A 22323-nucleotide genomic window follows, 5' to 3' on the forward strand; every position below is an offset into this window, starting at 1 on the left:
TAACTGAGGTGCTCAGGGAAGCGTATGGAGCTAGGTCAATAGACAGACTCAAGAGGAGAATTAGGGTGGAGATATAATTATTGATAGTACATACACTATTGATAGTGTATATATAATCTAAGTACTATATATACGATTGTTTGAAGAATAATCAGGGAGAAAAAAACTGGAAAAGCAAATCACACTGAACAGCCCAAAGATGATAAAGGTTAGTTGTTACAACAAGTTGTTCTGCAAAATTCGATACCATTTTTATTTCTTCTGCATACGAATCAGTAATAAGATGAAAACCTTTCTAGTGATATAATCCACAGTGTGATATATTTCAAAATACTTGCTATAGTGATGGTAGGCTTATGCAAGCCATCTTCTAGAATTAAATCTCACGCTTTAGTAGCTTGGGTGGATCAATGGTTTTCAAACTCTGTGACCTGAAGAATGACACCTCTGGGGGTGAGTACCTGACATGCAAGGGGGGTGTGAGTGAAGCATGAAACCAAAGCCCACTCCTGACTCCCACCCCTTCAACTAAAACAGCTCTGCTTTCAGCAGTTTTGAGCTCCTTGAAATACCTCATTTTTAAAAAGCTTTTATTGCTTAAAAAAACAAGTCTGAAACCAACTGATCTAAATCATCAGCCTCACTATAAATGATTTAACTAAAGCCCTGCGTGGGTCCTACATGTCAAGGAAACCCACAGCTGCATATTCCCCAGACTGTGCTTTATGAAGTGCACTCTTAAATCTCACTATTCCCCCAGACTCAGGAGGTAGGCAGGTGGCATTTTCAACCCTCACCTTCAATAACAGAAAGATAAATGGATATAAATATGCTAAGGTACTGGTTCTCAAACTTCACCTGGCAACAGAGGCACCTACAGGGCTTACAAAACATGGATCCCTGGGCCTCACACCCAGTACTTCTGATTCTGCAAGCCTGCAAACTAAGAGTTTGCATTTCTCCCCAGCTTCCAGATGATACTGATGCTATTGGTCTGGGAGTCATGTCTGGAGGATTGCTGGGTAATCTTCCATGATGATCTGCTTTTGAAAAGCTACAGTGTACCCCCAGAATCCGTTTCATCAAGAGCTGCAGCTTCAGTTCATAAACGTGTCTCTAAAGTCCTTAGGTCTTATTCTGCAGCTTCTCAAACATCACCCGTCAGGTGCTGTATCTGGCGGAGACTGAGCCCTACCCCATTGGGCCACTACAGCTACTTACGGCGCTTCGTACCATCACCGTTCTTTGTGCTGTCCGACACCTGCTGCTTTCTGATGCTGTCTTCATCTGCCTTCCTGTCTCTCCCTGGGCAAGCACAGATCCGGGCCTCAAAGCAGCGGCGGCCCAGGACTTGCCCACTAGGAATTAAAAAGGAGAAGAAAGCGTTAAATGAAAGGAATTTGAAAAGCCCCCTGCTGGCCATCACCAGTGCACCAGCTCCACCAGCTCCACCACCAACTCAAGGCTGCTTTGAGGATGGGCCCCAAAGCATTTGGCAGAACACAAAAGTGCTTACACGCCATGAGCAATATTAGTAAATAGCATCCATTTGTTCTGCAAAGAACCTCCAAGCCATTAGCTGAACAGCTGTATTTAGCTACATATTTTGAAGGAAACTTGAGTTAAGCCAGTGGATGTCTCCAGATAAAATCCCCTTAGGCAGCTCAGACTTATTCAAAGAAACTGTTAAATGCCTCACGGCCCACATGAAAACAAACACTGTCTAATCAGAAACTATTCCAGTCAAATGTCAAGAATTCAGGTATGAAGTGACTTGAACACCTTTCCAACTCTTTTTTTTTCTCTTCTACCTTTACCCACCCTGTTCTGTCTCCACTTTCTTAGATCTTTATGTAAGTGTTTGCAGCAAGGATTTACAGCACAGAGGACAAAATCTAGGGTAGCTCTCTGTTGTACATGCAAAGGTAATGATAAAACAAACATAATTTCACTTTGCCCTGTGCCCAGAGTTTCTACAGAATGACAGTTCTGCAAATGCCACTTACTCTCTGGTTTCCAGAGTAACAATGATTAAAATTGGACGGCGATTCATCCCTCCAACACAACTGCTGTTACACATGAAATTGTACAAGACTGTCGTGAATTCAGTGCCAACCTGAACACAGGGAGGAAGAGAGTCGGTGTTAACAATGACTTGAACTAATATTCTTTCTTCTCATTTCTTCCTTCTTAATCCTCACTTACTTAAACAACTCCATTTCTGATCAAGTGATATGCTTTCTTCTAAAAAACTGCAAAACCCATGGTAGATTCTTCTTTGCCTTGGCTCTTAGGAAGCTTAAAGCTAGTATTTGCAATAGTGGACCCTCTGCACAGTATGAAAGGGTTTATAAAAATAACCATTTTTGACCCTATTCACTTGCAAGCTGATCCCTATCACTTAATTCAAACAGGGTTCATCACATATATGAAAAGTTAGAGATGAAAAAATTACTAATTATAGCAGTAATGCTCCAGGGATATTTTTATGATATGGATAACACAGTACAACACACACGTGAATGTATACTTCTATAAAGAACACTCTGGAATTCAGAGTTAAATAATCTAGTCCAGAAAATGAATTTATGGGTGAAGCAATCTGAAACCTAGAGACACAGAGTTATAAGCTAGAAGTCTACAGAGTGAGTCACCAAATCAAGGGTCTCTGGTCTCACCACTCCCGTGTTCTCTCTGCTGCATCACGCTGCTTTTCTAATCTGCCATCCTGTACATTCGAACTTCAACTATGAGATCCCTTTTAGGGTCTCCCATTTTCAGGATAGTGTAAAAATGGTGGTGGTGGTTTAGTCGCTAAGTCATGTACTACTCTTGCGACCCCATGGACTATAGCCCACCAGGCTCCTCTGTCCATGGGATGTTCCAGGCAAGAATACTGGAGTGGATTGCCATTTCCTTCTCCAGGGAATCTTCCCAACCCAGGAATCGAACTCAGGTCTCTTGCATTGCAGGCAGGTTCTTTACTGACTGAGCTATGAGGGAAAAATACATGCTTCCAGTACTCATGTACATCCACTACCAGCTGAATTTCCAATTAAGATCTCTGGATAATAATGTTATGTATAAACTCAACCGTAGATTCAATTATTTTCTGCCTTTAAGATGAGAACATGGGCAACAGAGCCATGTTAACAAGAACAAATTTGGTACAAATTTAGCAGTTTTGAAGGGGGATAGAGAAGTGCCTGGTGAAGAGAAGGGAGAGAATAAATACAAAAACAGTTACCTATTTTATAACTAAGATAGAATTATATGCTTGAAACACCTCCTATTACTAAAAGTAATACTCTCTCAAGTCTGCCCAGTCTTTATCTGCTTACCTGAGGTGGCTCATAAGGTACCAGCACACTTTGTCTTCCTGTGATGGGATCTTCTACATATTGGGCATGACTGTTACCTTCTACTCGAATCAAATGACTGGGAGGGGCAATCTGTCCTGCAGAATGGGAAAAAAAAAAAAAAAATTAGCTCTTTACCCTCAAAACAAAGAAAATAAAATGAAACTTTATGGACAGAACACTGGTGGTCAAAGAAATAGTTTGTATGATATAGGAGATATACATGCTTGAAAAGAAGACTAGATCCTGTTGCCAGAGATCTAACACATGAAGGTATCACAACCTTTATAGCCATAAAAAGGTCAGGAATGGTCATCTATATTTAAGGGAACAGTCCCATGTTTCTGGGCTCAAGGTAAACAATTCAAGTTGTAGAGAACTCTATAACTACATTTCTAAGCTGACCCATACAGGGCGTTTTTCCAGCTTCTCTGAAAAATGGAAGAAAAAGGAACAAGTTAATTTTAAAAATACACCTGCATGACAGAAAACACTGCCCCCAAATTGACCATTTAAAACACTAAGAAGCTATGGATGGCAAGGATATAACTTTCACTTTGCCTATTCTTTTCTTCATAATGAAGCCACAATTTTACTTTGGTTATAAAGATGGTAAACTAACTTTATTTGTTGTACTGCAATTGTCCCAGGTTAGAGGCTTAAAAAAGGGAGCAAGTTTTGAAAGGAACAAAAGCAAAGTTTAACAAAATGTGATATCTTGTAGAACTCAAAAATAAAGATGCTGCTCCAAGAGTTAATGTTGTAAAGGTGTTTTTAACCTTTGGTCTCATATTCTCATTCTACAGTAACTGATACTCAAAGTAAAAGGTTTGTATATTGAGATGCTCTCTGTTGCCTGAAGCATCATATATTATGGCAAAAATTTTAAATAACTATTATGCTAAAAAATAAGAAAAGAGCAACCAACAACAAAAATGGTTATGTCATCTTGATGGATCAAGAGCAGTTATGGAAACCAATAATGAAGCCTAGCTATAGAGAATAACTTCTATAGCATATTGTTAAGTGAAAGGTAAGATGCAGAGGTATGGATAAGGAGGTCATATAGACAAGGACTAGAAATTAATAAGTAAAAATTAGTTGTGTTAAGGTGGAGAGATTTCAACTTTATTTTCTTTTTTTAAAATTTCTATCTACTATCTTTCTTCATTACTTTTTCTTTACCACCTATTATATTCTCTACATACATATACTCAGGGTAACCTACCAATCTTCCTATTTTTCACATAATTTCTATAAAAGGTATTCTAACTCCCAATCTTCCTATCTCCTCATTGCTCTTTGATGAATCTTTATGCTTTCTCTTGCCCTTCCTTTCAACTATTTTGTGTTCTTGACTTAGCCTCCCTTCATAAACTTTAGAACAGTAAATGTAAGAGGACCCTTGGAAATAATGACCACTTCTGTAAAACTGTTACTGGATCTGAGGCTCAGAGCCTGGGACCTAACTTATCTACGGATACAGCACTTAAAGGCTGTAAGATACCTGGCCCCAAGATACCTGCTCTTTGACAGTCAGTCCTTCACTTTACTGCTTCCCTTCCCAAGCTCATGTTCTAGATTTCCCATTTACTCCTCTTATCTGTTATTTGTCTTCATTTATTTTTCTTATTCCCCATTTTCCTCTTCTTCTTCTTCTTTTTTTTTTTTTTTTTTTTAATATTTATCACTTTTTATGCTCCTTTCTCTTACCCTTCTAGACCCTAATTGATCCAACCTTGACAATCACCCTGGGAGAGGTACTGAAACCCTTAGCAAGGGACCAACAGATCAGAGATCACACTCTTCTCCTTAAATCCTCTCATTTAAAAAAAAGGGGGGCGGGTAGTTAGAAAAGGAAAAAGGAGTCTAAAATGGTGGTGGCTAAAAGACAAAGGGAAAAGCCCACAATAACAGAACAAAAGAAAATCTGCAGACTGCAGTGGGAGTGAGAACTTCAGGTGGAACATAGATAGCCCTAATTTGCATAGGGAGAGGAGACAAAAAGAACAAAAAGAGAGAGCCAAGATGGACTGAGGCCTCTCCCTTGGGGTTGATCCACCCTCACACCTCCAGGGTGTACTACCCTTGTTTGCTGAATAAAACTCTGAGCTGTAACTGAGCTGTAACACTGGTCTGCCATTTCAAATCTTTGTTGCCACAAGACAGAACCCAGGAAATTACTCAACTCTCCTAACAGAAGGGAAGGAAGAAACAGGGAGAAGACAGGCAAGCCCAGGTCATCCAGCAATTACCAATATTAAAATAAGCAGTTTAATTATTGTGAAAGCCTGAAATTTATTCAACGTTATTCTGTCTTATTAGCCAAAAAGGTAGACTAAGCTGCCATCAGATTGCAGAGATTGGAATCAGATAGGTGGATCCCAGACAAAACTCTACACAGGAACTCTATTTCAAGCTTAGTTGAACAGCCACAGACCCCCATTCTCCTTACCCTCATTGAATTCACGACTCAGCTCATGGTTGGGGCACCGTTTTACCACTTCAGTGACATGCTCGGCCTTCTTGTAGACAGGCATGGCCCGGATGACAGCACCCTGAGGTGGTGGGGTCATCACCTTGATCTGGATGGGGCATGTCTTTGCAATCTGGCAGTACAGCTTCTTCAGTTCAGTGGAATACTGCTTAGAGATGGGTCCATGGTGAAAGAAAGAAAGGAAACAAGAGGTTTTGTTATATTCAAAATCAGAACAAGGAAATATATGTACACTTTCTGTAAACATGTTCCTTTAGAGCTGCTTGTTTGAAACTAAGCAGGACCCTATGGGACTCCTGGATATGGAAGCCTGTGTCTCCCATTCCTTGTTTGTAAGGAGCAGACTCCAGCCTCTGTCCTTCCCAGAGCCCCATAGGACATATTCAACCTTTTGGTAATCAAGGAAGGGGGAGGATGCAAAGATAAGGGAAGAATAGCCAAGAAACAACAGTGCCGTCTTAGGACAGGGTCCTAGTTTCCCCTCAAGGGATACATATAACAAAATCTTTAAGCTCTTATTAGAAACAAACGTAAAGTAATGCTAAAAATTCTCCAAGCCAGGCTTTAGCAGTATGTGAACCGTGAACTTCCAGATGTTCAAGCTGTTTTAGAAAAGGCAGAGGAACCAGAGATCAAATTGCCAACATTTGCTGGATCACTGAAAAAGCAAGAGAATTCCACAAAAACATCGATTTCTGCTTTATGACTATGTCAAAGCCTTTGACTGTGTGGATCACAATAAACTATGGAAAATTCTGAAAGGGATGGGAATACCAGACCACCTGACCTGCCTCTTGAGAAACCTGTATGCAGGTCAGGAAGCAACGGTTAGAAATGGACATGGAACAACAGACTGGTTCCAAACAGGAAAAGGAGTACATCAAAGCTATATTACACCCTGCTTATTTAACTTATATGCAGAGTACATCATGAAAAACGCTGGACTGGAGGAAGCACAAGCTAGAATCAAGATTGCCAGGAGAATTATCAATAACCTCAGATATGCAGATGACACCACCCTTATGGCAGGAAAGGAAGAATAACAAAAGAGCCTCCTGATGAAAGTGAAAGAGGACAGTGAAAAGTTGGCTTAAAGCTCAACATTCAGAAAACTAAGATCCTGGCAATCGGTCCCATCACTTCATGGGAAATAGAAGGGGAAACAGTGGAAACTGGAAGACTTTATTTTTGGGGGCTCCAAAATCACTGCAGATGGTGACCGCAGCCATGAAATTAAAAGACGCTTACTTCTTGGAAAGAAGGTTATGACCAACCTAGATAGCATATTAAAAAGCAGAGACATTACTTTGTCAAAAAAGGTCCATCTAGTCAAGGCTATGGTTTTTTCAGTGGTCATGTGTGGGTGTGAGAGTTGGACTATAAAGAAAGCTGAGTGCTAAAGAATTGATGCTTTTGAACTCTGGTGTTGGAGAAGACTCTTGAGAGTCCCTTGGACTGCAAAGAGATCCAACCAGTCCATCCTAAAGGAGATCAGTCCTGGGTGTTCATTGGTAGGGCTGATGTTGAAGCTGAAACTTCAATACTTTGGCCACCTGTTGCGAAGAGCTGACTTATTTGAAAAGACCCTGATGCTGGGAAGGATTGAAGGCAGGAGGAGACGGGGATGACAGAGGATGAGATGGTTGGATGGCATCACTGACTCAATGGACATGGGTTTGGGTAGACTCCAGGAGTTGGTGATGGACAGGGAGGCCATCATCATGGGGTCTCAAAGAGCTGGACATGACTGAGTGACTGAATTGAACTGAAAGTGAAAGAAAGTGAAGTTGCTCAGTCGTGTCCGACTCTTTGCAACCCCATGGACTGTAGTCTAACAGGCTCCTCCGTCCATGGGATTTTCCAGGCAAGAATACTGGAGTGGGTTGCCATTTTCTTCTTCAGGAGATCTTCCCAATCCAGGGATTGAACCCGGGTCTCCCACATTGTAGGCAGACGCTTTACTTTCTGAGCCACCAGGGAAGTCCTGAACTGAGAACCAAAAACCCCAATGGAATGGATTGAGCATTCTTCATTCCAGAGAACACCTGAGGCCATATTAAAGGAACCAGAGAAAGGCATCATGAGTTTACCAGAAATCAGATTAAAAGAGTGCACACACCCTAATCTTATCATCGACTCCACCCTGGAACCACTGCTATAAAGCTCCTTACTAAATACTCCCAAGTGGGTCACTGTTTTTGAGGGCGGGATCCCAGTGTGTCCCCTTATGACTAGTAAAGAAATAAAGCTAACCTTTCCTCCTTCACCCCAAATTCAGTCTCTGAGATTTGATCTGGCACCAGAGTACAGAAACCAAGTTTTCAGCAACATGTTCACCACTGGTTGAAACCATTTATCAAAACACATTTGTGTCATTATTTACAGTTATCATCTCTTCAAAATGAAGAAACTGATTCTCAGAAATATCTCAATGATTAACACTATGAACAGGTTTACAGAGTACTGAAAACTAAATGGAAAAACAGTATTCTCATGTATTGAGTAATATTAAGCAAACTATAATTAATCCTACCCTTACAATACTCTATAGAGACTCATAGAAATTAGGTGTAATGGAAAAAAATGTTTTCAGACAGAATATCTGGTAGATAGTGAAGAGATTTCATTTAAGGTCAACCAACTAGAAAATTGCAAAAGTTCCCTCAAACAACTGCAATTATCTTCTAGGGTCATAGCCTAAAAGAATGAGGGATCTGAAAGGGGTCATTTGGTCCTATGTTCTCATGAAAGGACTGCCCTATTACAACATAGTCAGACATGGCAGCAATAAAGATGATCTTTTCATTCACAAGGGACTGAAATTTTCCTCACTATACTTCCTTCTGCACGGAAAGGAGGTTCAGTGGTTGGTTGGTTGGTTGGTTGGTTGTAGAATTAGAAAATAGGGTAGGGAAAGCATGAGACCTTGAAAATAAAGTTTCATCCTTGTTGTTTCCTTTAGAAAGTCTCCATTCTAATCCTTGTATTAGCCTAAGAGAATGAGGGATCTGAAAGGGGTCATTTGGTCCTATGTTCTCATGAAAGGACTGCCCTATTACAACATAGTCAGACATGGGGCAATAAAGATGATCTTTTCATTCACAAGGGACTGAAATTTTCCTTGCTATACTTATTTCTGCACGGAAAGGAGGTTCAGTGGTTGGTTGGTTGGTTGGTTGTAGAATTAGAAAATAGGGTAGGGAAAGCATGAGACCTTGAAAATAAAGTTTCATCCTTGTTGTTTCCTTTAGAAAGTCTCCATTCTAACCCTTATATTATCTGAAATCTTAAGCTATCACCCTGTTCTCTGGGTCAAAGTCTCATCACTGCATTCCTCCTCATTCTGAGGTTCAGTAAAACCACTTGGGCAATGGAGCTGCTGGCCAAGAGCAGGGCACCTAGTAACACTTACCCAAACAAAGGTAAACAGACACACACACACACAGGTTACTCATCTAAATTGGCAACAATATTCTTCCAGGGAAAAGACAGTAGGGAGCAGGAGCCAGAGTGGCAAAGGGATTCACTATTGCTATGCTCCAATCCAACTCTGAATAGAAGAAAATGTTCCATGGAAAAGCACATTTAAAAATAACTGCTTTATTTCTTCCTTTTGAAATATAATATTTATTTAAATAATCTTTTTCTCCCAAGCATTTCAGTATATGAAATTTTCAGTTACGAATTTCCCAATACTAGATGTGTATTGCATAATCACTTCTCCATGCCCACAGGTCAAGGATTAAGCACAGCAAAAAGGTTTTACATAGCTTGAAGAAATAGGAAGCATGCCAAAAATCAACCACAAAAATAAAATTCTACTTGGGAAACACAATGAAATCTAGATGGACATTTTTGCTCAAGTGTCTTTTAACCAATGACTTTACAAACAAAGACATTGTTTTATAACATATTATGAATTCTCTTTTATTGACAACTCTCAGTAAATAAGCCTATCTGTTTGTGTTTAAGTTAGGAAATATATAATCTAAACATGAGTTTGATAAAATGTACCTTAGGAAAGATGACTCCAAAACAAGTTTGCCAACTAACACCTGGAGGCAAATAAGGCACCCATCAAGGTATGTAAAGATTATAAAAAAAGAAGGATAAGTGTTCAGAGTAGGACAGTTAAGAGGAACATTCCATTTTAATAACTGATATACTTATAAATCACACCTGACAGACTAAAAATAGTACTTAGGCATCATCAAGTGTTAAAACTTCATTCATTCTCAGAGATGGGAGTGGGGAATCTAATATCTGAGTGTCAGCAATCTAAATAACTTCACCATTTTTTGAGATCTAGTATAAAAAACTTCCTCACAGAAGATCTTCACAGAAATCTAAGAGGAAGGTATTATAGATCTACAGTCTCTTATCTGAAACTACTGAAGCCAGATGTTTCAGAATCCAGAACTGTTTAGATTTTAGAAAGGGAGTAGAGTTCATATGAACGTGAAAATGTTAGTTGCTCAGTCCTGTCCAACTCTTTGCAATCCCATGGACTGTAGTCTGCCAGGATCCTCTTTCCATGGAATTCTCCAGTCAAGAATATCGAAGCAGATTGCCATTCCTTCCTGACCCAGGGATTGAACCCATGTCTCATGCATTACAGGCAGATTCTTTACCGTCTGAGCTACCAGCATGTGTTATAAATACCTCCAGCAGGATTTAATGGGCTTCCTTTGTGGCTCACGGGGTCTCAAAGAGTCACAACTGAGTGACTAACACTTTCAATTTTTTCTTTCACTATAATCAAACCTTAATATTTCCTCATGAATATTCATGAATTCGTGAATATTCACAATAAGTGGAAAATGAACATAAACCCTTAATGTTCAGGCCAGGTTTCACCACCACATGAGTTTGCCACAAATTTATGAAATTACAACAAAACCAAAGCAACTTCTGTTTTTCAGAGTTCTCTGAATTTCAGAATTACAGATAACAGATAATGGGTCAGTCTTATTATCCACACTTTACAGATAAGAAAAAGGCAGGGGGAGGACTTGCCTGAGGTCACAGGGAAGAGCTGGTTAACAACCAGGATATAAGAATCATCCTGAGACCTGGAATAGTAGTTTCTCATCTCTCATTCTCTTGGCTCAACAGTGCGTATATTTGTACTTTTATTTTTCCATAACCCTCAACCATGTGGCTATTTTCTGAATCAACTTAAGAGGTACACAATCTTCTCTAACATTAAAATGGAGCTCAAAAGTGATCTACTTATCAGCAATAATTCCTCTTTATTTATTTCAGTAGAATGGGCTTCCCAGGTGGTGCTAATGGTAAAGAAGATGCCTGCCACTATAGGAGACAAAAGAGACACGGGTTCAACCTCTGGGTTGGGAAGATCCCCTGGACAAGGGCATGGCAACCCACTGCAGTCCTCTCGCCTGAAGAGTTCCATGGGCAGAGGAGCCTGGCACGCTACAGTCCATGGGGTCACAAAGAGTCAGAGATAACTGAAGTGACTTGGCCACAAACACATAATAATGTTTGCTCCTTTTAGTGCTGGGCAAGCACCAAGTGATAGAAGCGAAATAACCCTGGCCCAGGTGGAAGGTGACCTGCAGTCTAGGACCAGCGGTCTGTCAGTACTTCTATTGTGGCTGGGAGGAATGCATGCGTGAGGTCCTGTTGTTCTACATGGTTTATTAAGGTCCTTTATATTCTGGCTTAATCTTTCATTCCCTCTCCTCATCCTCCAAACACACACTTTCCACCCCGCTTTTCTACCCATGCAAACACACCATACACTCATCACCCACAATTCAAGCATATTTCCCCTGTTTTCCACATTGCGCTGGGACAATTTCAGTATCACTCCTCAGGTAGAGCTGCATCTAGTTTATAAACCATATTTTCCAATTTTTGTGATGAGTTTTACTACTGAGTATATCTAAATGTCTGACTAGGACACATTCCAATTGTTGTTTCTGGTTAAACTTCCCAGACCTGTTGTTCAGTATCAGAGGGGCTGAAGCAAGTCTCATGCAGTTGCTTCTTGACAAAGCCAAGCTTCTTCTGCTCAGTGTCCTTCATGGCTTGCACATTGGTTTTGTAATGGTGTTTAATATTTTTCCAATACTAAATTCAGTCTCTCTGGCCTATAGTGTTTTCATAATTCCTTAGATTTGTCCATTTCCCCCACCAAATAGCTACTCTCATATTTACCAATTTTCCACGCTTCTTCAAGATCACCAAAAATGGTAATCTGACTTACGCCAAAGTTTTAAATACCCTGGTGATTCAAGTCAGCAGAGATCACAAATTGGAATATATCTGGCTTCTTTTAATCTCTCTCTTCCTCTCTGGGACTTCTAAAATCTTCCCCTACAATGCTCCCAAACACTGATTTGAGATTCTGTACATCTAAAGACCAGTTTTTTTTTGGGGGGGGACTGAAGTGACTTAGCAGCAGCAGCAGCAGCATGCTTTGTTTTATCAGCTTTGAAATCTAATATACTATGTGAAAAAGTGAAAGTTGCTCAGTGAAAACCCTTTGTGACCCCACAGACTGTAGCCCATCAGGATCCTCTGTCCATGAAATTCTCCAAGCAAGAATATTGGAGTGGGTAGCCATTCTCTTCTCCAGGAAATATTCCCGACCTAGGGATGGAACCTGGGTCTCTCATTGCAGGCAGATTCATTACCGTCTGAGCTACCAGGGAAGTCCCCTAAAATACTAGAAAATACATTCATTTTTAAGTGTACATGTTGATGACTTTTTACAAATGTACACTCCAGTGTAACCATTATCATGAGTAAGATACATATACTCTCTCTTACCCCTCCCTAACCTTCCTTCAACCCCCAGCTCTCATCAAAATTATCTTTTTCCCCTTTTCAGTTATTCCTCTCCCCAACCACTTCTCAGACAATCATCCACCTGCTTTCTCTCCTTATACTTTCACCTTTCTAGAATTTTATAGAAATAGAATAATACTGCACAGTCATGTACTTGGATTCTCTCACTTAGCATAACGCTTCTAAGATTCATCTACGTTTTTGCGTGTATCAGCATTCCATTTTATTATTTAGTGGAATTCCATTGTCTATCAAGTCACTAATTATTTCCAGTTTTTTATTAATGATAAATAAAATTACAGTTGTTTTCCGCATCTGTGGCTTCCATATCCATGGATTCAATCAAGCAAGGACTGAAAGTATATGGGGGGAAATTTCCAATAAGTTCCAAAAAGCAAAACTTGGATTGCCATGCAAGCAACTATTTACATAGCATTCACATTGTAGGAAGCATTGTAAGTAATCTAGGGATGATTTAAAGTACAAAAGAGGATGTATGTAAGTTAAATACAAATACTATACCATAATTAAGGGACTTGAGCATCTGTGAGTTTTGCTTCTGTGGATTTTGGTATTCACCTGGGCTCCTAGGACCAGTCTCCCATGGATATGGAGCGGCCAACTGCATTATGAGCATTTACATACACATCTTGGACTTCCCTGGTGGCTCAGACGGTAAAGCATCTGCCTACAATGAGGGAGACCTGGGTTCAATCCCTGAATCAGGGAAGATTTCCTGGAGAAGGAAATGGCAATCCAGTCCAGTATTCTTGCCTGGTAAATCCCATGGATGGAGGAGCCTGGTAGGCTAAAGTCCATGGGGTTGCAAAGAGTTGGACATGACTGAGTGACTTCACTTTCATATACACATCTTAAGACATGTTTACATTATTTTGAATAAGTACCTATAAGTGTGAGTGCTGGTTAAGTGTATGCTTAACTTCATAAGAAACTGCCAAACTGTTTTAAAAGGAGGCTGTGCTATTTTACATTATCAATAGCAGTATAGAGGGGTTTCATATCCTTTCCAGCACTTCAATTCAGTTCACTCACTCAATCGTGTCCAACTCTTTGCAACCCCATGGACTGTATCACACAAGGGTTCCCTGTCCATCACCAAATCCTGGAGCTTGCTCAAACTCATGTCCAGCGAGTTGGTGATGCCATCCAACCATCTCATCCTCTGTTATCCCCTTCTCCTCCTGTCTTCAATCTTTCCCAGCATCAGGGTTTTTCCAGGGAGTTGGATATTCACATCAGGTGACCAAAGAATTGGAGCTTCAGCTTCAGCATCAGTCCTTCCAGTGAATATTCAGGACTGATTTCCTTTAGGATGGACTGCTTGATCTCCTTGCAGTCCAAGGGACTCTTAAAAGTCTTCTCCAACATCACAGTTCAAAAGATTCAATTCTTTGGTGCTCAGCTCTCTTTATGGTCCAACTCTCACATCCATACATGACTACTGGAAAAACCATAGCTTTGACTAGATGGACCTTTGTTGGCAAAATAATGTCTATGCTTTTTAATAAGCTGTCTAGGTTGGTCATAGCTTTTCTTCCAAGGAGCAAGTGTCTTTTAACTTCATGGCGGCAGTCACCATCTGCAGTGATTCTGGAGCCCAAGAAAGTAAAGTCTGTCACTGTTTCCACTGTTTCCCTATCTAATTGCCATGAAGTGATGGGACAGGATCCTATAATTTTTGTTTTTTTGAATGTTGAGCCTTAAACCAGCTTTTTCACTCTCCTCTTTCACTTTCATCAAGAGGCTCTTAAGTTTCTCTTCGCTTTCTGGCATAAGGGCGGTGTCATCTGCATATCTGAGGTTATTTATATTAAGGAATATTCAGTCCAGCATTTTGCATAATGTAATCTGCATGTAAGTTAAATAAGCAGGGTGACAATATACAGCTTTGACGTACTTCTTTCCCAATCTTGAACCAGTTCGTTGTTTCATGTCTGGTTCTAACTGTTGCTTCTTGACCTACATACAGATTTCTCAGGAGGCAGGTAAGGTGGTCTGGTATTCCCATTTCTTTAAGAATATTCCACAGTTTGTTGTGATCCACACAGTCAAAGGCTTTAGAGTAGTCAATGAAGCAGAAGTAGATGTTTTCCTGGATTTTTTTTTTGCTTTTTCTATGATCCAACAGATACTGGCAATTTGACCTCTGGTTCCTCTGCCTTTTCTAAATTCAGCTTGAACATCTGGAATTTCTTGGTTCACATCCTGTTGAAGCCTAGCTTGGAGAATTTTGAGCATTACTTTGCTAGCATGTGAGATGAGTGCAATTGTGTGGTAGTTTGAACATTTTTTGTCATTGCCTTTTTTTGGGACTGGAATGAAAACTGACTTTTGCCAGCACTTGGTATTGTCAATTTCAATGCCATCCTCACAGGTATGTATTGGTTTTCATTGTGGCTTAAATTAACATCCCTCTGGTGTTTAATGATCCTGAGTATCTATTCATATACATATATAGATTTAATTTATATTTATACAGAATATTAAAAGTTCATAGTATTCAATAGTATTACTATACACTGTCTGGAATACTCTATCAGTTCAGTTCAGTCACTCAGTCATGTCCGACTCTTCATGACTGCATGGACTGTAGCACACCAGATTTCCCTGTCCATCACCAATTCCTGGAATTTACTCAAACTCATCCATTGAGTCGGCAATGTTGTCCAACCATCTCATCCTCTGTCATTCCCTTCTCCTCCCATCTTCAATCATTCCCAGCATCAGGGTCTTTTCAAATGAGTCAGTTCTTCACATCAGGTGACCAAAATATTGGAGCTTCAGCTTTAGCATCAATCATTCCAATGAATATTCAGGACTGACTTCCTTTAGGATAGACTGGTTGGATCTCCCTGCTGTCCAAGGGACTCTCAAGAGTCTTCTCTAACACCACAGTTTAAAAGCATCAATTTTTCAGTGCTCAGCTTTCTTCACAGTCCAACTCTCACATTCATACATGACTACTGGAAAAAATCAAAGCTTTGACTAAACAGACCTTTGTTGGCAAAGTAATGTCTCTGCTTTTTAATATGCTATCTAGGATTACGCTATAGCAAGTCTTAAAATCAGACAATCTGAGTCTCCCAATTTTGTTCTTCTTTTTCAAAATTGCTTAGTTATTCTAGATCCTTTGAATTTCCATATACCATTTACCAGAAATTTGTAAATTCCCACAAAATTGTCTGGTGGAATTTTAGATGAAATTGTGTTCAATATATAGGTCATCTTGAAGAGAACTGATATCTTAAAAACATTGTGTCTTCTAATTCATGAATGTGGTACATATCTCCATTTAATTAGAACATCTTTAATTCTTCTCAGAAATAGTCTTCAGTAAGCAAGTCTTCCACAGGTTTGTTAGACTGCTTCCTCAGTATTTTTAAATTGCTGTAAATAATAGCTTTTAATTGTTGCAAATAATATTTTTAAATTTTTCATTTCTAACTGCATGTTGTAAATATTATTTACAACAATTTTTAAACTGTAAATCATATTTTAAATGTTTCATTTCTAACTGTATTTTCCATTTCTAAATAAAATGATTACATTAGTTCTAGTAGTTTCTTATAGATATAATTTTCTACATAGATGATCATGTCAACTGCAAATAAAGTCAGTTTCTTCTTTTCTAATATGCACAAATTTTAATTTTTTTCTTGTCTAACTTCATGAATTAAACTATGGCTCAATTTGCTATTATTTTCTTTTTCTTCTTTAAATTTGAAACATTGCTTTAAGATCACTGCTTTTAGACTTTCATGGTTTCCTAATATAAGCTTTTAATTCTATGAAGTTCATTTTAAGCACTCTTTTAGATATATTGACAACCTTTGATGTATCTAATTTTTAACACTGAGGAATATATGAGACATTTCTTGTGGGAGAGTTGGGTTCTAGTATTCTTCATATCCAATATATTTTAAGGAATTACATATACATTCTTGAGAAAAACAATTCTTTCTCTGGGCTTTTGGTTCATTTCATGGATTCCATTTCTATTGATGGTTTGAACTTATTTACTCTTTGTACATTTTCTTACCATTCTAAACAGTTTTTTTTTTTCATTGCTGTTTCAAGATTATATGTATATGTATTATATGTATCTCTAGCTAGGTTTTCCTACTTATAGCTATCAAATCAAGAACCCAGTTGAATTTATTCCTGAAAAAAAAGAATCTACTATAACTTAAGAATTTCTTTGATGATCCAAGTCCACTGCATTGAATTTTCAGCAGCTTTTGGGTAGATATTAAACATTCCAAACTTTCTGTTTGAAGATACAAAATTTTTCTCCCTGAAGTGCTGTCCCTATTAGAAGCAATTATGGGGATTAAACACTTACCCAACTTCTTTTTTTTAAAAAAAATTAATATGTCTATGCTCTTAGTTACAAAAACAGGTACACATAAAAATTATTGAAAAAAGACAATATATGACATATTCCCCTTACCCAGACACACATACCCCTAACATTTTAGATTTCGTCATACACATACACACACACATACAAACTGGGTAACATCATAAAGAGTTTGGTATCTTTTTTTATTTAACATATCATGTTACTAGTATTCGGTCACCAAGGCATGTCTGACCCTTCATGACCCCACGGACTGCAGCACACCAGGCCTCCCTGTCCCTCACCATTTCCTGGAATTTGCCTGAGTTCATGTCCATTACACTGGTGATGCCATCCAGCCACCTCATCCTCTGTCAACCTCTTCTCTTTCTGTCTACAATCTTTCCCAGCATCAGGACTGAAAAAGGTCAATCCTGATCCCAATTACCAAGAAATGCAGTACTAAAGAATGGTTCAAACCACTGGACAATTGCACTCATCACCTATGCTAGTAAGGTTATGCTCAAAATTCTGCACGCCAGGCTTCAGCATTGTGTTAACCAAGAACTTCCAGATGTCCAAGCTGGGTTTTGTAGGAAAGGCAGAGGAACCAGAGATCAAATTGCCAACCTTTGCTGGATCAAAGAGAAAGCAAGGGAATTTAAGAAAAACATCTATCTCTGCTTCATTGACTACACTAAAGCCTTTGACTATGTGGATCATAACAAACCGTGGAAAACTCTTAAAGAGATGAGAATATCAGACCATCTTACCTGTTTCCTGAGAAACCTGTATGCAGGTCAAGAAGCAACAATTAGAACATATCATGAGTATGTTCTAATTTAAAAATACAATTTTATGTGGTTATGTTTATAGTATTAAAAAGGATATTCTATGATTTATTTAAGCATGCCTTTCTTAGATAGTATAAACTTTACTCCAGTGTAAAAATATCACTGAAGATAGTTGATTTTAGCATATAAATATTTAGTACATAAATTAATTTTAACTGAATCTCTCAAAACTGGATAATTGAGTCAATGTTTATTTTAGTGTTGTAGAAGTCTGAAGTAAATTTGAATTTTCTTTCTTTAAATCAAGCCAGATGCTTATTCTCCCTTGTTATTGCAGGATTTTTTTTTCTTCTTTATTTTGTTGTTGCTTTTGTTTTAAGTAAAAATGCTTCTACAGGTCCTTTTTTATTTCTTGAAATAACTTAGAAATTGGAAAGCTTTTAACTTACATGCTTGAACACAACTCAGTAATTGCTTTTTTGTGTTTTTTTTTCTTTTTTCTTTTTGCTTGTGTTGTTCTTTCTGCTCTTATTAGTTTCTAGGAACATGAGAGTCTTGCTTTGGCTATCCTCCTCTATCCACCATACATTTTACATACTTGAACACTAACTGTTGACATCTTGTTTACATTCTGGGAAAGCTTCTCAATTTGTTTTCTCTACCATTAGTATGATTTTGTAGTTAACTTTGATTTATTCTACTACAAAAAATTGAAATTCTTCTACTGCATTTCAAATAATCTTTCTTATCTCATCTATCTCCCTTTTTACCTTATCCAGTCATCTTTTTATCAGAGCCTGCTATTCCAGGTTTATTATTTTCTTTTCCAACTTTATGGTGCTTATGTTTTATCATGTTGTATTGAAGCAACCTTTAATTTTTTTTTCAGTTGTTGATTTACTTCCTTTGGTTCATTAAAATCTGTCCCTTTATGCTTATTTATTAATATAGGCCCTTAATTAGGTTCTCTTGCCTTCCATGAATATATTATAGCAAGCTATCAGAACTAGTATTGACATCTTTTGACATTTCTCAATTCAGTTCTATACCTGTTAAGTAATAAATTTGCTACAGGGATCTGTCAGTAACTTGAGTGTTTAATTCAGTTAGGCATTTTTCTGGAATTCATAAAATTTTAGTGGAAAATAAAACACTGACTACATTAGAATCTGCTAAGCAGTTGCCACTGCAAACTAGAAATGAGATCTATTTATCTCCCCATTTGCACATCTTTCAATAATTATCAAACAAACATTTATCTGAGCATACCAGGCACTCTATTCTGCACTAGGGACAAAGAGAAATAAGATTTTAAAAACCCTCAAATGCAGGAACTTAAATATCCTCAACTGTGTAGGACAGTCCTTAATGTTTTAAAGTAAGTTGAAAGAAAAAATTACTCAGTCTTTTCCCTTAAGTTGCCAACAGTTTAGAAGCCGAGTGAAACATAAACAATGCTACAGGTTTGTAAAGTGTCATGGGATTACAGATGATAGAGTAATTAACTAAAAATTAATAAAGTCTACATTTATTGAGAAAGTACTATATTCAAGACTCTGTTTTAGGTCTGGAAACTCAGAAGTGAACAAAAACTAAGGTCAAAGCTCTAAAGGTACTAACATTCTAGGATAACCAAGTGAATACTGTCAGACGGTGAGTAACAAGTGCAATCAAGAAAAGAAAATCAAGGTAAATTTAAAGGAGATAGAGTCAAGAGCCAAGAGTTAGAGACTGCTATGTGAGGAGGATATTATTTTATCTAGAGTGGTCAGAGAAGGATACTTTGGTAAGCTGATACTTAAAGAAAGATCTGAAGGAAGCATGGGAGTGAGCCATGTATGCTCTTGGGAGACTATGTTCCAATTGCTGGCGACAGCAAGTGCTAAGGTCCTGGGGTGAGTATGTCTGTCCCGAAGGCCAGGGTCACTGGAGAGCAAAGGCTACAGTGATAGTGGATGTGATCAGAAATTAGAGAGAGGTTGAGGTCCAGAGCATCTAAGGTTTCTGGCCAGAGTAAGGACTTCAGTACTCCCTGATGTGAGACAGGAAGCCACCATGAAGGTTTGAGATGGTGATATGATCTGATTTGTACTTTAATAAGATTCTGGCTTTTAAGTGAAGAAGAAACCCTGTTGACCAAAGACAGAAGCAGAGAGACCAGCAAGGAAGGCACTGTGAATAATTTAGGAAAAATATGAGAGTAGCTTAGACCAGCAGGGGAGTTGGTGAGAAGCACTTGGTTTCCAAATATATTTTAACCAGAATCACTAGTGGATTGGTTGGAATAAGAGAGAAGGAGAAAAGTAAATGTATTCCAATAAAGGAGAGAAGAAAGTTTTCATAGATGTAGTGATATTCAAACGAGGTCTTAAAAAGATAGGTTATTCACCCACTGGATGGTGCACCCAAAGATAGGAGGATGGAAGAGCCAAGAGGCAGAGGGCAGGGTCACCGTAAGAGAAAATCATCAGTACAAGCAAAAGAGATGTGAATAGGGTGGAAAAAGAGATCGGCTAGGGGTAGGAGGAGGAGAGGTTGAGAAAGGGAAGCACCTACTAGATTCAGGGGAGCCTTGGATTTCTCAAGAAACAGGTGGACTCTACCAGCAGGAAAAGCACAGTCACTGAGGACTGCAAAACGGGGGAAAGACCTGATCAGTTTTTATGCAGTAAGTAAAACAAAGCTGGCAGGAGGAAGAGACTGGGACAAAGTAGGAAGAAGGGATACCCATCAGGACCCATTCAGGCAGGAAATGAGGAGGGCCTAAGCCAGAGCAGTACAAATGAAGGGAAAGGTGGAGAGATGGCAGAAATGTTTTGGAATTACTAAAATTCAGTATTCTAGTTTTCATCATGAAAGATATGCACAGGAATACCAAAACAGGCCAAAGCAATTATTTGCTAGAAAAAGATGCTTGAAAAAATAATATGTCATTTTCTTATTTCTTTTCTAAAATCAAAGCAGAATGAATGAGAGCTTACTAACTCTCCCAATATTCAAGAAGGCTCCTCATATTTAGGAAGAAAACGAGACATAGTTTAGTCATTGTACTTGTCAACAGATCAAGAAAAGAAAAAATAATTTGTTTTATTTCTTTTTAATTTTTTAAAAAATTTTATTTTATTTTATTGTATTTTTTCAGTGGGTTTTGTCATACATTGATATGAATCAGCCATAGAGTTAGACGTATTCCCCATCGCAATCCCCCCTCCCACCTCCCTCTCCACCCGATTCCTCTGGGTCTTCCCAGAATAATTTGTTTTAATTTTGGACAAAGAAAATAAAATACCATGATGTACATTGGAATTGACAGGCCAGTTTTGTTGTGGAAGAGGACAGGGCTTAAATCTTAAAGCCAAGAGCTTTGGAAAAGGAATTTGATCTAAAACCAACAGTGAGAAGCAACATTTACTGGACGAGGGGTCAAAAGACAAGATTCAAACTCTGCCTCTTCTATATATTCTCTGAGTCTTTATGTAGTCACTTCACCTCTGACAAATATAAAATAGAAAAAAGTTATAACATATAATATACATCTCTTAGAGTGGAAGATAAATTCATGGCTATGAGAAGCCTTCATCAGCTAAAAAGACCTACATAAAAGGCATGTATTATGATTATTACTGAAGCCTATTTCTAAGATGCATGAAGAGCTTAATGTAGCTTAAGTAATTTTGGGAACATCATGAAGACATTTTTCAACCTGGTCAGGAAATGACTGTTACTAGATAATAAAAGTCTACTAAAGTTTGAAGATTAACCATTTTCAATGAATCACACAGTTCATATTTATCTGCTAGTAATCTCTAGTTTCTAAACTGAATTTGAGTTACTAGATTCATTTGCTTAAAAACTAGATTTTTTTAATCTGTTTCCACATATTTGTAAAATATACATGTATATATCCATAAGCACATATAATTTTACATGTCCTTAATATGTACCAGTCAGGAAGATCCCCTGGAGAAAGAAATGGCAGCCCATTCCAGTGTTCTTGCCTCAAGAATCCCATGGTCAGAGGAGCCTGGCAGACTCTATGGCATCACAAAGAGTCGGACATGACTGAGCGTCATATAATATTTAATTACACTAAACTGCTCAAAATTTAGTATCAGTGGTCAGGTATTTCTATTTCTCATGCTTTCTAGATTTATTTATATTCTTACATATAGATATATTTCCTTCATCTTAATCACTGGAAAGAAGGAAGGGACTGAAATAAAATGGAGGGAGATCTTTGCTTTATTTATTGTATTTATTTAAAGACAAGATTTGAGGCAATATGGAAATATTTTTTAACATTTTGGAAGTTATTGGGTGTCTAAAATTACTCTTTTTATATGCTTGAATTATTTCCTAATTAAAAATTTCCTTAAATAAATTTAGTATGGTCAGCACCAGATTGTAAAATCACTGCAGACTTATGATTTTAGAAGACACAGAACATAGTAATAAGATATTAGACCCCAGAAGAAACATTATAGCACATTTTGTCTA

The 22323-nt window shown here is 38.2% G+C and overlaps 1 protein-coding gene across 3 annotated transcripts in view; it reads right to left on the reverse strand.

The window, feature by feature from the left end:
- Nucleotides 1-22323, reverse strand: part of TP63 (tumor protein p63) — a 246557-nt gene that overhangs the window by 24162 nt on the left and 200072 nt on the right. For 2 of the 3 annotated variants that reach the window (XM_065942382.1, XM_065942384.1), the window contains exons 5-8: nucleotides 5815-6001; nucleotides 3342-3457; nucleotides 2007-2116; nucleotides 1222-1358 (exon numbers count right to left, since the gene is read on the reverse strand). In XM_065942382.1, the coding sequence (XP_065798454.1) occupies nucleotides 1222-1358; nucleotides 2007-2116; nucleotides 3342-3457; nucleotides 5815-6001 (550 nt within the window). The remainder of the gene's footprint in view (nucleotides 1-1221; nucleotides 1359-2006; nucleotides 2117-3341; nucleotides 3458-5814; nucleotides 6002-22323) is intronic. The other variant, XM_065942383.1, reaches the window with a different exon arrangement.

Source organism: Muntiacus reevesi, chromosome 8 (genome assembly GCF_963930625.1).
Source record: "Muntiacus reevesi chromosome 8, mMunRee1.1, whole genome shotgun sequence".
NCBI lineage: Eukaryota > Metazoa > Chordata > Mammalia > Artiodactyla > Cervidae > Muntiacus > Muntiacus reevesi.